The sequence below is a fragment of the Peromyscus leucopus genome, chromosome 4 (genome assembly GCF_004664715.2).
Source record: "Peromyscus leucopus breed LL Stock chromosome 4, UCI_PerLeu_2.1, whole genome shotgun sequence".
Lineage (NCBI taxonomy): Eukaryota > Metazoa > Chordata > Mammalia > Rodentia > Cricetidae > Peromyscus > Peromyscus leucopus.
The window spans coordinates 106,629,104-106,643,735 of NC_051066.1; the positions used below are offsets into that span (position 1 = coordinate 106,629,104).

The following is a 14,632-nucleotide window of genomic DNA, read 5'->3' on the forward strand; positions in this document are numbered from 1 at the left end:
ATATCCCCTAATGTAGGCCAATTTAGGCCAGAACCTCTTCCTTTACCTGGCCTATAAATGCTCCATTGTAAGTAACATGTCATAGTGAAACTCTGGATTCCCAGAAATTCGTTATCTCAAGGCCAGAGACCAGTATATCCTAAAAGATGTATTTCCCTTTGCCAGTGTGAGTTACCAAAGGAAATAAATGTGTTGTAAATTCTTAAGATGGAGAAACAGGGCCACAGTATATGAGTGTGGATGTGCTTAGTCAGGGTTTGACCTAACAGGTGCCTAACTGTACTCTAATTAAAGGGATAAAATGACCTAAGCTTAGGTGTTAGGTAAAAAGTGGCACTTTCTCTAACAGGGTAGGTCCCCTAAAGTGACTTGAGCTAGCTGCCTCCCATTTTCCATATCATTTCAGCAATTCCAGTGGTTTCCTCACCAGTGTCTCATAGAGCAAGGACTATGCTAGAGATCCCACTAGGAACATAGTGAAGATGTCATTATTGTCCTGGCTTTAAAAGTAGGAAGTCAGCACGCCTTGAATCCCAGCATTCGGGAGGCAGAGGCAGGCAGATCTCTGTGAGTTCAAGGCCAGCCAAGGCTAGTACACAGAGAAACTCTGTCTTGAAAAAACAAGCAAGCAAACAAACAAACAAACAAACAAAATAGTAGGAAGTCAGGCTGGGGAGAAGGCTGAGTCAGTAAAATGCTTGAGGACCCAAGTTCTGTTCCCTAAACCAGCGTAAAGAGGCCCAGAACACTTGTATCCACCACGCTGAGGAAGTGGAGCCAGGCAACCTCTGGGACTTTCTGACCAGCTAGTCTTAAAGAACAAGGTGGATAGCTCCTGAAGAATAACACAGCACAGGAACTTATCCTTTGACCCCACACACACACTTGCCCCTGCACACACATGAACAAATGTACACACATACATGTATATCAAGAACTCAAGTAAATTGAGGGGTGGAGGACAGCGAAAAAAGACACTGCATTGTTGGCAAACTCACGAAATTGATTGGAGTACCAAGCCTCAAGCAGAATAGGCCCTGCCTTGGTGGTTCTGGGCCCTCCTCTGGGAACCTCCACTTCTTCCCAGTTTTCGGAATCCTGGGGAAGAGAGTCTAGACAGCATTGTTAGGCATCACCACTTAGTTAGGCAAGGACGGTGAGCAGCAAACATGGCCGCTGTTCTAGAAGACTGCTTTAGAATCATCAGGTGTAGAAGGCCCTTTAAGAGACAGAAAGATTCAGAAGCCAGAATGAGTTGGGCACACCACACACTTTTAATCCCAGCACTCAGGAGGCAGAAGTAGGTGGATCTCTGAGTTTGAGGCCAGCCTGGGAGGTATATAGGGAGATGCTGTCTCAAAAAAAAAAAAAAAAAAAAAAAAAAAATTACCAGAATGGAAAGGACTGAAAGCTAATATATTATAATGTTTTATTTTTAATTAAAACAAAAGTAAAACCCCTATGATATGACAAATTATGCCATTAAGAAGGCTGTTGAGGGGCTGTAGAGATGGCTCAGAGGTTAAGAGCACTGACTGTTCTTCCAGAGGTCCTGAGTTCAATTCCCAGCAACCACATGGTGGCTCTGAGCCATCTATAATGAGATCTGGCGCCCTCTTCTGGCCTTCAGGCAAACATGCAGACAGAACACTGTATACATAATAAATAAATAAATCTTAAAAAAAAAAAAAAAAAGAAGGCTGTTGAGGGCTGGAGAGATGGTTCAACAGTTAAGAACACTGGCTGCCCTTCCAGAGGTCCTGAGTTCAATTCCCAGCAACCACATGATGGTTCACAACCATCTGTAATGAGATTTGGTGCTCTCTTCCGGCCTGCAGGGATACATTCAGGCAGAACACTGCATATACATACTAAAGAAATAAATCTTAAAAAAAAAAAAAGAAGAAGAAGAAGAAGGCTGTCGAATGAAAGAACTTTTGTTGGCCTGGAAATAGGCTCTCTGACTTCCACATGTGTGCCATAACACATAAGTTTACACACACACACACACACACAGACACACACACACACACACACACACTAGTTTACAACAGTATGCAGTACTGTAGTATCCACCAAATAGCTGACTGACTTGGTGATTTCTTATAGCCTTCACATGTATGCCATGCGCCCCCAACACAAAGTCACACACACACACACACACACACACACACACACACACACACACACTCACACTAGTTTACAGCAGTATCCAGTACAGTAGTGTCTACCAAATAACTAACTGACTTGATTTCTTATAACCTTCATGAAATTCCTCACTGTCACAAAATAAACATATGGACATAGCAAGGTATATTATATGAGAAAGCACATTGCAGATAAACGTGGATGTCAAGACCCCAAGTTTGTTTTTTTAATATCTGTAAATACCTGTGTACATGTTTAGTTATGCTAATTCAAGTCTGGGAGAAGCTGAATGCTAACAGTTGGTTCTACAAAGGAGTGTGGAAAATAGGAAGAACTTAACAGGGAACTGCTTTCTGTTGTGTTACTGGACTTCTAGAATAAGCATATTCTTTTTTGGTTTTTGCTTTTTGGTTTTTTCAAGACTAGTTTCTCTGTGTAGCCCTGGCTGTCCTGGAACTCACTCTGTAGACCAGCCTGGCCTCAGACTCAGAGATCACCTGCCTCTGTCTCCCAAGTGCTGAAACTAAAGGAATGTGCCACCACACCTGGCTTTATATTCCTTTTTTATTTTTATTTTTAAGTAGGTGGTGGTGATTTTTTTAGATCTAAGAAATGAAGTTCATGACCTGTAGTGTGCTTTGGTGGGTGTATTGCATTTGGAATGGAGGAGTCACATCTGTGGTCAGGTCACTGTGAAATGGTGTGTCACCAGATGTGTTGTTCTGGGAAGACACTGACTCACAGGTAACTAACCCTGACGAGGGAACAGTGGGTGTAGGACTTGACAGCTCTTTAGGGTATTTGACAGGCTTAAGAAAATCTGGACACTATTCCCACGACTCCCTGTTGGTTGGAAGTTCGAGGCTATATCTTTCGTCTTAGTTACAAACTGGAATTTTTTTATTCACCAACATTTGTCTTTGGAAGAAACATTGAATTTGTTAACACATTAAAAACCCTCTTTCTGGGTTTCCTAAAACTGCTCAAAGTTTAAAGATGAAAAGAAAGCAAAAAAGAAAGAAAAAATTTAGTTCCCAAGAGAAAAGAGAAGAGGAAAGAGATAAAGCCAGTGAGATCATCAAAACCTGTGGATAGTCCTTCTATGGTATCCCCTACATTTAGTAACAACTTAATTTTTAGAGCATCAAGTAAAGAAGACATTTATGGGTGCTAGAGAGATGACTCAGGTTAAGAGCACTGGCTGCTCTTCCAGAGGTCCCAAGTTTAATTCCCAGCCACCACATGGTGGCTCACAACCATCTGTAATGAGATCTGGTGCCCTCTTCTGGCCTGCAGGCAGGAGACTGTATATGTGATAAATAAGCCTTTTATAAAGAAAAAAAAAAAAGACATTTATGTCATGCAGTGGGACTGAACAGACATTTGAGTTACCTTGATGAGCTATAATCCCATGGAAATGAACAAGAATTTAACAAGGGCTTTGGGTATTCACCGTGGCCGCACTCTGGAAGGGTTGTAGGAAAGGCACCTGCTGTCATCTGGGTTTGTATTACTTAATGCAAGGAAAATGCAAAAGAGATTATGTATTTGGTTGTTGTGCTCTTTCAATAGAACTGTTACAGACAACCTTGGAGGGTGCTGGTGGCTGAGGTGAGAGAACTTGAAGGGAGAGTTGACAGTAACGGGGAACTGAGATTTCAGCAAGTTCTGGAGATCACTGACGGAACAGGGAAGCAAGATGAGAAGCCAAAGATAAAATAAGAAATTTTTACTATGAATATTGTCTCCAAAAAAATTCAGACTCCAGAAATAGATTATCAGATATAAAAACAGCCTAAAAATTACTTTCTGTATGTAGGCCATAAAAATCTAATACTTTTTAAATATATCACTTATATTAGTATCCAAGATGTAAAGTACTTAAGAATAATCCTAACGAAATATTTGCAAAATCTTCAGAGAAAATTATAAAAATGTTTGCACACATGAAAGGGAAACAGCTTAAACTAGTTAAGAAATAAATCTCTGGGTTAGGAAGCTCAGTGTGTGAAGATGCCAGTTCTCCTCAGACGGATACACAGATTCAATGCAATTCCAATAAAAATCCCAACAGGTTTTTTTGTGGAACTTGACAAGCTGATTCTAAAATTTTTATGGAGGAGGAAAGAGTCAAGACTAGCCAAGACAATCCCGAAGAAGAAGAACAAGGTGAGGAGAACTGCCTTAGCAGACACAGAGAGTCCTTGTAAGACAGTGGGATGCTGTCACTGGGGTAGACAGACTGAGTAGTGCAGTAAAATACCAAGAGCAGATCCCGTGTATAAGTGGAAACAGGTTCATCACAGAAATGCTGTTGCCTTATTGGTTGGGGAAACAATGGCCTTTACAATATGTAGTACTGGAACAACTGAATGTGAGTAAATGAAGTAGGTCATTTGTCTCATATAGATACAAATACCAATTCCATTTGGCATAGATATTGAGGTTTAAATGACAGGATTGTAAAGTGTGAAAATAATATAGGAAAATACACCTATGATTTCACATAAGAAAGGATTTCTCAAGCTGAAATGTTGGTAAAGTGAAAGATTTAACTACATACAATACAAAAGTTCTGTTGATAACTAGAGGCCGTAAAAGAAAATGAAAGCTCACAGCCAACTGTGAGTATCCAGAATAGATAAAGAAAGAAAGGGAAAAGAAAAAGAAAAAAAGAAAGAAAGAAAAGGGAAATTACAGTCCAGTAAAACAATGAGAAAACATTAGATGAGGCACTGCCTAGAGGAGGAAACCCTTTAACCAGTGAACTGGAATGATGATGACCCTGTTGGTAAGATAGAAATGTAAGTTATGGCTGTAATTAATAATACATTTAAAGTATGACAGTAGCAGATGTGGATGAAGATACCAAATGGAACCTATTCTGTCATAGCTGGTAGTGTAAATAGGCAAAGTTACATTGAAAAACAGTTTTGGGCTTAGAACAATGGCTTAGCCATCAAGAGTTCATCATGCTCTTGCAGAGGACCTGAGTTCCATTCCTAGCACTTAAATTAGACAGCTTAGAACCATCTCTTATTCTAACTCTAACTCTCTGGGATCCAGTGCCATCTTCTGGCCAGTTTGGGGGTAAGCACGCGCGCGCGCGCACACACACACACACACACACACACACACTGCATATACTTTGACAAGCATACATATATGTGAATAAAACTAAAGTAAATATTGTTTTAAGAGACTAAAGCAAAATTATTATGACATTTATCAAAAAGAACAAATGCCAATTAAAAACAGCAGTCTGAATGACTTGAGAAACATGTCTTAGTATCACTTTGATAAAACATCATGACCAATGCAACTTGGGAAAGAAAGGGTTTATTTCAACTTAAACTTCCAAGTCACAGTTCATCACTGAGAGAAGTCAAGGCAGAAACTCAAACAAGGCAGAAACCTGGAGGCAGGAGCTGATGCAGAGGCCAAGGAAGAGTGGTACTCACTGGCTTGCTCCCCATGACTTGCTCAGCCTGCTTTCTTCTACTTACCCAGGACCACCTGCCTAGTAATGGCATCACCACAATGGGCTGGGTCCTCCACCATCAATCACTAATTAAGAAAATACCCTATAGACTCACCTACAGCGGACCTGATGGAGGTGTTTTCTCGAGCAATGTTCCCTCCCCTCAGATGACTTGTGTCAAGCTGACACAAAACTATCCGGCACAGAACATAATGCTGAGCCAAAAGAAAAGCACGGTAGCATTTTATTATACTTCCATTTTCATCACAAAATACACTGAGCAATAATAATGAGGATGTAATAGGTGGGATACAATTTATCATAAGATAATGGTAAGCTCCAAGTTTACCTGTGAAAGGAGATAGAGGAGATCAGAAGGGGTGAAAGGAACCAGAATGAACTTGGAAGTTAAAGTGGATGGCAGATGCACCTTTTAAAAAATGTTGAGGTACCTTGTCTTGGTTCCACTTAAGGTTTGATTAAGAAACGAAATGGTCTTTGATGCTACCTAGTGTTTCTAGAGAGTGTAACGTTATCTAGTCATTCAGTTCTGTTGCTCGTTCCAGGAGTTAGGCCAGCTGTTGTCTCACAGTGTGAGGCCCCCTTTGTTTTGTCCTGATGTAGACAGAACAAGCCCTATATGTTCTGTTGCTTCCAGCTGTTCCCCCTTAAAAGGCTTCACCCACCTGGAGAGAGTTGGTTTTTCTCCATCATGACTTGGGCGGTCCTGACAGGACTATAAGGTGGCAATCATTGTCATTCATTACCCTTCCATATTAAAGATTGTGATCTGTGGGGGCTAGGGATATAGCCCAGTTGGGAGACTACTTGTTTTGCATCAGAGCCCTGGGTTCCTTTAATCTCAGCACTCTGGAAGTGGAGGCAGGAAGATCATGAATTCAAGGTCATCTTCGGTTACATAACAAGTTCATGGCCAGCCTTGGCTAATACAATAATCTTGCTCTCACTCCCTCTGCTCTCTATCATCTAAGAAAAGAAATGTACAGGAATCTTAGAAAAGGGTTAGTCTGGGGACGAAAGAAGCTGGCATTTCACCTGTCCTGTCCTGGGATGGAAACCTAGCCTAGATGAAAGTCTAAGTGAATTGGGAAATTCCAGTATCAGATATGTGCTCTGTCCTGTATGCAAGAGTTGACACACAGAAAGGCCAAAAAAAAAAAAAAAAAAAAAAAGGAAACTTGCTGTCAAAGAGAATTAGAGAATTACCCGTCTTAGGGTTTGACCTCTGAAATCTCTTGAGTCAGGAAGGAGCAAGTAGACTATGAGACTGATTGTCCTTGCCTTTAGATTTACAGTGTAATTTATACCTCTGTTGTGCAAGTCCCAGGAAATAGCCTTGTTCCCTCCTTAAAGCATCTTTTATTTGGCAAAATTAATAGCCCCAAAGCTGACTTTTCCTTCATTTGACCATTCTTAATTTATTTCTCAGAAACCTGAGAGCTCTCCTTCACTCCTTTTTTTCTCCCCCAATCTACCTTCACTTCTTGCTTTCTCCAAATGCAGAGATTCTAACTCCAGGATATATCTCACTTCCTTATATTGTCACCTGTCTTAGTCACTGTTCTAGTGTTAAAGAGACACCATGACCAAGGCAACTCTTATGAAAGAAAGCATTTAATTGGGGGTTTGCTTACAGTTTCAGAGGTTTAGTCTGAAAACTGTAAAGGTTTAGTACCATTATCATGGTACGGGGAGCATGGTGGTATACAGGCAGGCACTAGAGCAGTAGTGAAGAGCTAGATTCTGATCCATAGCCTGAGAAAGAGAGCCTAGGCCTGGCATGGGCTTTTAAAACCACAGAGCCCACCTCCAGGGACATACTTCCTCCAACAAGGCTATACTTCCTAATCTTTTCACTGAGCACTCTAAGTGGTGACTAAGTGTTCAAATATATCAGTGTATGGGAGCCATGTTTTTTTTCTGGTTTTTTGAGACAGGGTTCACTATGTAACAGCCCTGGAACTCTTCTTGTAGACCAGGCTGGCCTCAAACTCAGATCTGCTTGCCTCTGCCTCCTGAGTGCTGGGATTAAAGGTGTGTGCCACCATACCTGGCTTATGGAGGCCATTCTTACTAAAACTACCACGTCATTTTACCTGTTTCCATTCCATGTTTTGATTCTTGACTCTCTTCAGTCTTATTTTCCAAATAGCAACCAGAGTATTCTTTTTGTTTGCTTGTTTTTTTCAAGACAGGGTTTCTCTGTGTTGTTTTGGTGCCTGTCCAGGATCTCAATCTGTAGACCAGACTGGCCTCGAACTCACAGAGATCTACCTGGCTCTGCCTCCCGAGTGCTGGGACTAAAGGCATGTGCCACTAATGCCCAGCTAGTGGTATTCTTCATCATGTAAACTAGTCTCATTTTTAAAGCCTTCGATGAGTTTACTCATAAACTTAGGACCCAAACTCCCTGTCTAAAGGGTCTGCATGAAAATGCATAGTCTCACCTTGCCAAGATCTCCCCACTTCTTGTCATCCCACTTCATCCTGCCATCTCCACCAGCCTATTTTGTATCACACTTTGACTTTTCAGGTCTTTATGCAGGGGACCTTCTCTTGTCTCTGGATCTTCACAGATACTACTGTTTGTTCCTGAAATAGTACCTCTTACCTTATCCTTCCACAGACACCTACCTGTGATCTAAATTTGGCTCTTTCTGATACCTTGTCTAATAGCATTCTGCTTTTTATTACATTTATCATGCTATATATCATATATACGTGTGTGTATATACATATATATACATATATTGAGATACACCTACATATTGATGTTGCCCACAAGTTTATGTTGTACACAAGAGCAAGAATTATGTTTTATTCAGCATTGTTTCCTATATACCTAGCCTAATCAGTACACAACATGTATTTTTTAGAAGAGTGAATGAAAATCCGTCCATGAACTGTAATCTGCTCCCTTGGTCCCTGCTGGTGAATGAAGACTGTGGGTTGTTGTCAGTATGGAGTCACTCTAAAGATGATGAAGGACATGAGTTCACACAGGCATTATGTTTCCTTAGAGTACATTCTCAGAAGTAAAGCTGCTGGAATCAAAAAATAAGGCTATTTTTAAAGCCCATAAAAATTCATTCTTCTGAACAGTTATCCAAGTTAAATTAGTTCCGTTTTTGTTTTCTTTGTTTTGAATATGTGGAACATACAGAGGTGAACAGTTCAGATAAAGTTCAGCATCACACTTCCATAAAATTCATTTCTTGAAACCTGTTTTTGTACCACACGTGGCATTATATCACTTATTCCTTATGTGGAAAGTATTCTCTCAGTGTTAAAAGTGAGATAACATAGGCTGAGAAAGTTAACAGACTTACTCAAGTTTATACAACCAGGCTGTCTCATGTCAAGACAGCTTGTGCTTACCTGCATTATTCCCTGTGCCAGCTGAGTTACAGTTGCTCCAAAAGTGATGACCATTCTGTGACACCTGATCCCACTCCTCGGCTTCGCAGCTGCCACACCCCTGTGAGAATGGTGCCCACCTTCCTTGCTTCCTTGCTATATGATGCCAGTGGCTGGGTGCCTTGTCTCTCTGACAGACCCCTAAAGAGGCTCTGCATCAGCTAAGTGCCCGGAGTAGTTCATCTTGAGTTTCGTCTTGTCTTTGCATGGAGGCATAAATAAATAAATAAATAAATAAATAAATAAATAAATAAGCAGATGAATAAATATAAATAAATAAATGGCCCATTGTTTTCCCATTATAATCCCGACTCCCAGTTTGCAAGGGTAGTCCATTTTGATCATGCATTGTAATAGGCCCTAACTAAATAATAGTCATATAAAAAGCATGCATCCAGGGCTGGAGAGATGGCTCAGTGATTAGGAGCATTGACTGTTCTTCCAGAGGTCCTGAGTTCAATTCTTAACAACCACATGATGGCTCACAACCATCTGTAATGAGATCTGGCGCCCTCTTCTTATATTTAGGCAGAACACTGTATACATAATAAATAAATCCTTTAAAAAACAAACAAACAAACAAACATGCATCCTCCTCTTGTGGATTCTTGGTATTGAATTCTTAGGGCTTGTAGCTAAGTAAGAGAAAGGTGGATTTCCTGTGTTAAGCTGTACATACTCACCCAGATCTGTCTTCCCCTTCTCTTCTCCCTACCTCCTCCCCCAAAAAGACAGAACTTACTACCAGAACAGGGCTTGGTAAAAAGAGTGCCTGCTTGGTATTTATCCCTCTTAATAACTCCTTTAATTTCTCTTAAACTTTCAGGCTCTCCCTGCTTGTCCTATCCAGGCCACCTGTGAGGCTGCCTCCAAGGAGGAAAACAAGGAAAAAAATCGATATGTAAACATCCTGCCTTGTGAGTGTTTATAGGGTTTCTTGGAATGTGATCTGAAACTACATCTCTAGATAGATTCTTTGAGGATGGGAAGAATCTTAGGGTTGGTACGGCGAGGTGGGGGGGGGCAAAAAGAAGACTGGTTCATCCTTAAGGCTCAAAGAGCATGGATGCCCCCCCATGCCCCCAGGCAATCTCACAGTCAGGTAGGACTATGCTATGGATCACAGTTTGTATTGCAAGCCTGTTCCAGGCAGGGCAGCTTCATGGGACCAGGCAGAAAGTAGGTGATGTGGGTTTTTTAGCTGTAAGCAAGGGCCCAGTGAAACCACACCACTCCACTGGTAGAAAGAAAGCATTAGTTCCTCAAACTGCCAAGGCTGTCTCTCGGGTTCAGAGAAAACAGTAAGAGCAGGGAGAAGCCTTACCAGTTCTGAGGGAAGCAGGTAGCAGTGGAGGGGCTGTGGAGTCAGAACAGTCTGGGAGTTAGTGGAGTGGGAAGCAGGGTATGGCCACAACAGCCTGGGAACTAGGGTGGGCCTTTGATCTATTACAGGCTGACTTGAGTTAAACCAGAACAGGTTGCCCATTGCCAGAGGTAGTTGTTGTAGGGATCAGATACCAGCTTTTCCTAACAGAAACCAACTTCACAGGATTTCTGAGGAATGCTGAGCTTAAGTATCAGTCCTTCTGTTACTCAGTCCAGATTGTCATCTCAGACATTGCCAACAAGCACTGCCATTTTGGGGACTCACTTTGAACCTAAAGATAACACCTTCTCAGCGTTAGCCACTGATAATCAGTTGATCTCATCTAACAGACATTTTTCTAAGTCTGTGTAATGGGGTATGCATAACCCAGGAGGATATGAGACAGATATTTGAACTTCTCTGTATTTATATATTGGCTTTTTAAAAATTTATCGTTTGGGGCTGGAGAGATGGTTCAGCAGTTAAGAATACTTCCTGCTCTTGCAGAGGACCCAGATTTGGTTAAGCACCCACATGGTGGCTCACAACCATCTGCAGCTCCAACTCCAGGAAATCTGAAACACGTAATAATAAATCTTGTCTAAAAAATTCATCTGTTTAACTTCTTTTTAAATTTTCATTACATTTATTGGGGGGGGCGCACATTTGCCATGGTGCTCGTGTGGAAGTTGGAAGACAGCTTGCAGAGCTGGGTCTCGCCTTCCGCCCTGTGCTCTGGGTCAAACTTGGGTTGTCAGGCTTGGCGGCAAGCCCCTTTTCCCTTTGAGCCACCTCACAGGCCCTCATCCTGTTAAAACGTTTCTATTTCCTAGTGCATAGTAAGTATGTTAATATTTATATATCATTTACCGACAAATGAACAAATATTGAAAATACCCATGCAGGTATGATTGGTGAAACCTACAAATCTTATTTGTATGCATACATGTGGGTGTGGTGTATGTACACATAGTTTTTTATATCTAGTAAGTATATTGTACAGTATACATTCCTCTAACTTTAATATATTGTCAGGTCATCTGTCAAGAAACACTTGCCTTTTTATCAGATGTTGAATATTCTTTATTGTAGCTATAATATAATACCCTGATAATAGTGGAGGTGTTTACAGATTGAGGGCATTAAAGACAGCACTGAGGGCTGACTCACCTGAGGTCAAGTTCTAGATCCCACATAAATGGGAAAGGAGAGAACCAGCTTCACAGAACTGTCCTCTGACCTCCACATGTACGAGGTGGCATATGTACCCACACATACATCATGCACATATATTCAATAATAATCATAAATAGAAGCAAAATAATGTTGAGGGCTGGTGGGATGGCTCGATCAGCAGGTAAAAATTCTTGACACCCTGAGTTCAGTCCCTAGAACCCATGGTGGAAGGAGAGAACCAACTCCTGAAAGTTATCCAATGACCTACACACACACACACACACACACACACACACACACACACACACTCGGCACAGACCTACCTGCACTCACACATACCATCTGCAAACACACAAATACATATATACTGTAATCATAAATTTTAAAAAAATTGAGATGGGTTTTTCTATGTAGCTCTGGCTGTTCTGAAACTCACTGTACAGACAGGCTGACCTCAAACTCAGATCTCCCTGTCCCTGCCTCCCGAGTGCTAAGACTAAGTAACATTTTTAAAGGGCAGGTGTTGGCGGCAGCAGGGAGGCTCGGAGGTCAAAGGCCAAGCCTAGTGACCTGAGTTCGATCCCCAGAACCCTCATCACACAGGAGAGATTTGACTCTGAAGTTGTCAGCTGAGTTCCACAAGCACAAGCACAAGCACGTATGTGCACACTCAGGTGCACACAAAAGAAATGTAAAAAAAATGTTGTGGACAAGAGGCTGAAGCAGGAGGATTGCAATGAGTTCAAGGCAGCCTGCGCTACAATGGGAGTTCTGGGTTAGCCTGAGCTACAAAGTAAGACTATATAAAAGCAAAACCAAAACAAACAAACAAACAGAGCCAGTTGGTGGTGGTGTATGCCTTTGATTCCAGCACTCAGGAAGCAGTCGAATCGGTGGTTCGAGACCAGCCTTTCTACAGAGTAAGTTTCAGGACAGCTAAGGCTACACAGAGAAACCCTATCTCGAAAAAACCAAAACAAAACAAAATAAAAAGAGCACTAGAATGCCATATCTCAGTCACATAGACACAGGCATCTGGGCTTGTGCTTTAGGGACAGTAAGAAACAAAATTGGATTCATTGAAATGTGAACGTCGTCTTGCTTGTTTTTTTCTAGATGACCACTCTAGAGTACACCTGTCACCTGTTGAAGGGGTTCCAGATTCCGATTACATCAACGCTTCCTTCATTAATGTAAGGAACCCGCGCTCTTCTCACTTATCCCGTGAAAAGCCGTTAGCTGCGGTCTACTGATTCCTTCCCAGCTGCGTTTTAAGAGGAAGACTGCCACCACAGGCTTTTCCTAACAAATCTGGTTTTTTAAGTGGCCAGTTCTTTTTTAATATTGGGTAATTTAAAATATATTTTTTGTTTATTCTTTCATCATTTCCTAAGGTTTCCAGTGTAGAAATCTGAGTCTAGATGTATGTTTCTATGAACCCTTTTTGAGCATTTTCTTTCTTTCTTTCTTTTTTTTTTTAGATTTATTTATTTATTATGTATACAGTGTTCTGTCTGCATGCCAGATCTCATTACAGATGGTTGTGAGCCACCATGTGGTTGCTGGGAATTGAACTCAGGATCTCTGGAAGAACAGCCAGTGCTCTTAACCGCTGAGCCATCTCTCCAGCTCTGAGCATTTTCAAATGCTACAAACAAAAGCAGGCTTTACCCTCAGTAGTAAAAATAAGGGGGAACAAGACAAGAAAACCAGCTACCAAGTAAGCCTGGCTGATGCCTGGCTGATGTGTCCAGTCCACTGTGAGTAAGGCCTGAGGGAAGGGAAGTAGTCCCAGGACCCTGAGTGTGAAGGTGAAACAGTAGATAAGATCTACATTATGGGGAGCACAAGGTTATCTCACCTGCTAATGATCACAGGACTCCATGAAACAGGCCATTGACTCACTGACCAGAGACTCCAGTCTAGACAAGGAGATCTAACTCCTCTCTACCTTTAGATGCCTGAGGGCACATAGCAAGTCTTTCAAAGTTTCTCTCTATGGGAAGAGTGTAAATTCCACCTACACAACCAGCTGGGACTCAGGTTTCAGAACCCAGAGACAATGAAGGTGCCAAGGAGCCACATTTCATCCTTCCCTTAGTGGTTTTACCTTCTGTTACACTTTATTGATTAGGTGATCATTGTGGGTACTCTTTTATGGAGGTAACTTATCCACACCTAGTAAAAATAGAGTAGGAAACACTCTGGGGCTGGCTTCCACATCCATGTGTACGTTTGTGTTTATTTTTGTGTTCCATTGAGAATTTAACAATGGCTTCTTATAAAGCCAGGAGTATGATGTGCTTAATATGTTTCTTAAGAGCTCATCAGCTTTAATTACAGGTTTAGAAGTGAATCAGAATTGATCCTCCTGAATTAAGGCCATCTTGATTTTCATGTTGCAATGATGATTAAAAACATTTATGGAGGGCTGGAGAGATGGCTCAGCCATCAAAGGCTAGGCTCACAACCAAAAATATAAAAACATTTTTGAAAACTAAATTCCTGTTCTCAAAAAAGTTGTAAAAAGCCTGCTGTTGCTGATTTTAAATGCTTGCTTCTCTGCTAGGAAGCAGCTCCCTACCCTTGTGTGAGCTAGACTAGGAAATGGGTCTCAGATTTGGGTCCTTCCTTTGACTTCACCAGTATCTGGTGTGACCTGGTGTCCCAGCAAGACTGCTTCCCATTGCCATCTTACTGCTGTCTGCACAGAGAAAAAAGACAGTTTTCTCGGAGGAGGCTCCTCATCTGTTTGAATGGGGGCCCCAGTCTCCGTTGCTCCTTGCCGCCCACTGACTAATGGTGAAGCTCATTGTCAAACCTGGCTGTTTCTGAAAAGTTTTTACATCTGAGTAAAGCATCCTCAAGAAAAAAAAAAAAAAAAAAAATGCCTGATCCTCCCAATTCCAATCCAGCTCCATCACTAGAACCCCCTTATTTGCTCTACCTCGGGAGGTCTTACCCCGTAACACCAAAACCCACATTGTTGGCTACTGGTAAAGCATCAAAAATGGTCTAGACCA

At 41.5% G+C, this 14,632-nt stretch overlaps 1 protein-coding gene across 1 annotated transcript in view; it reads left to right on the top strand.

The window, feature by feature from the left end:
* Ptpra (protein tyrosine phosphatase receptor type A) overlaps positions 1 to 14,632 on the top strand; it is a 40,693-nt gene that overhangs the window by 6,944 nt on the left and 19,117 nt on the right. The window contains exons 4-5 of the mRNA XM_028878540.2: positions 9,894 to 9,984; positions 12,726 to 12,802. Of these exons, the coding sequence (XP_028734373.2) occupies positions 9,894 to 9,984; positions 12,726 to 12,802 (168 nt within the window). The remainder of the gene's footprint in view (positions 1 to 9,893; positions 9,985 to 12,725; positions 12,803 to 14,632) is intronic.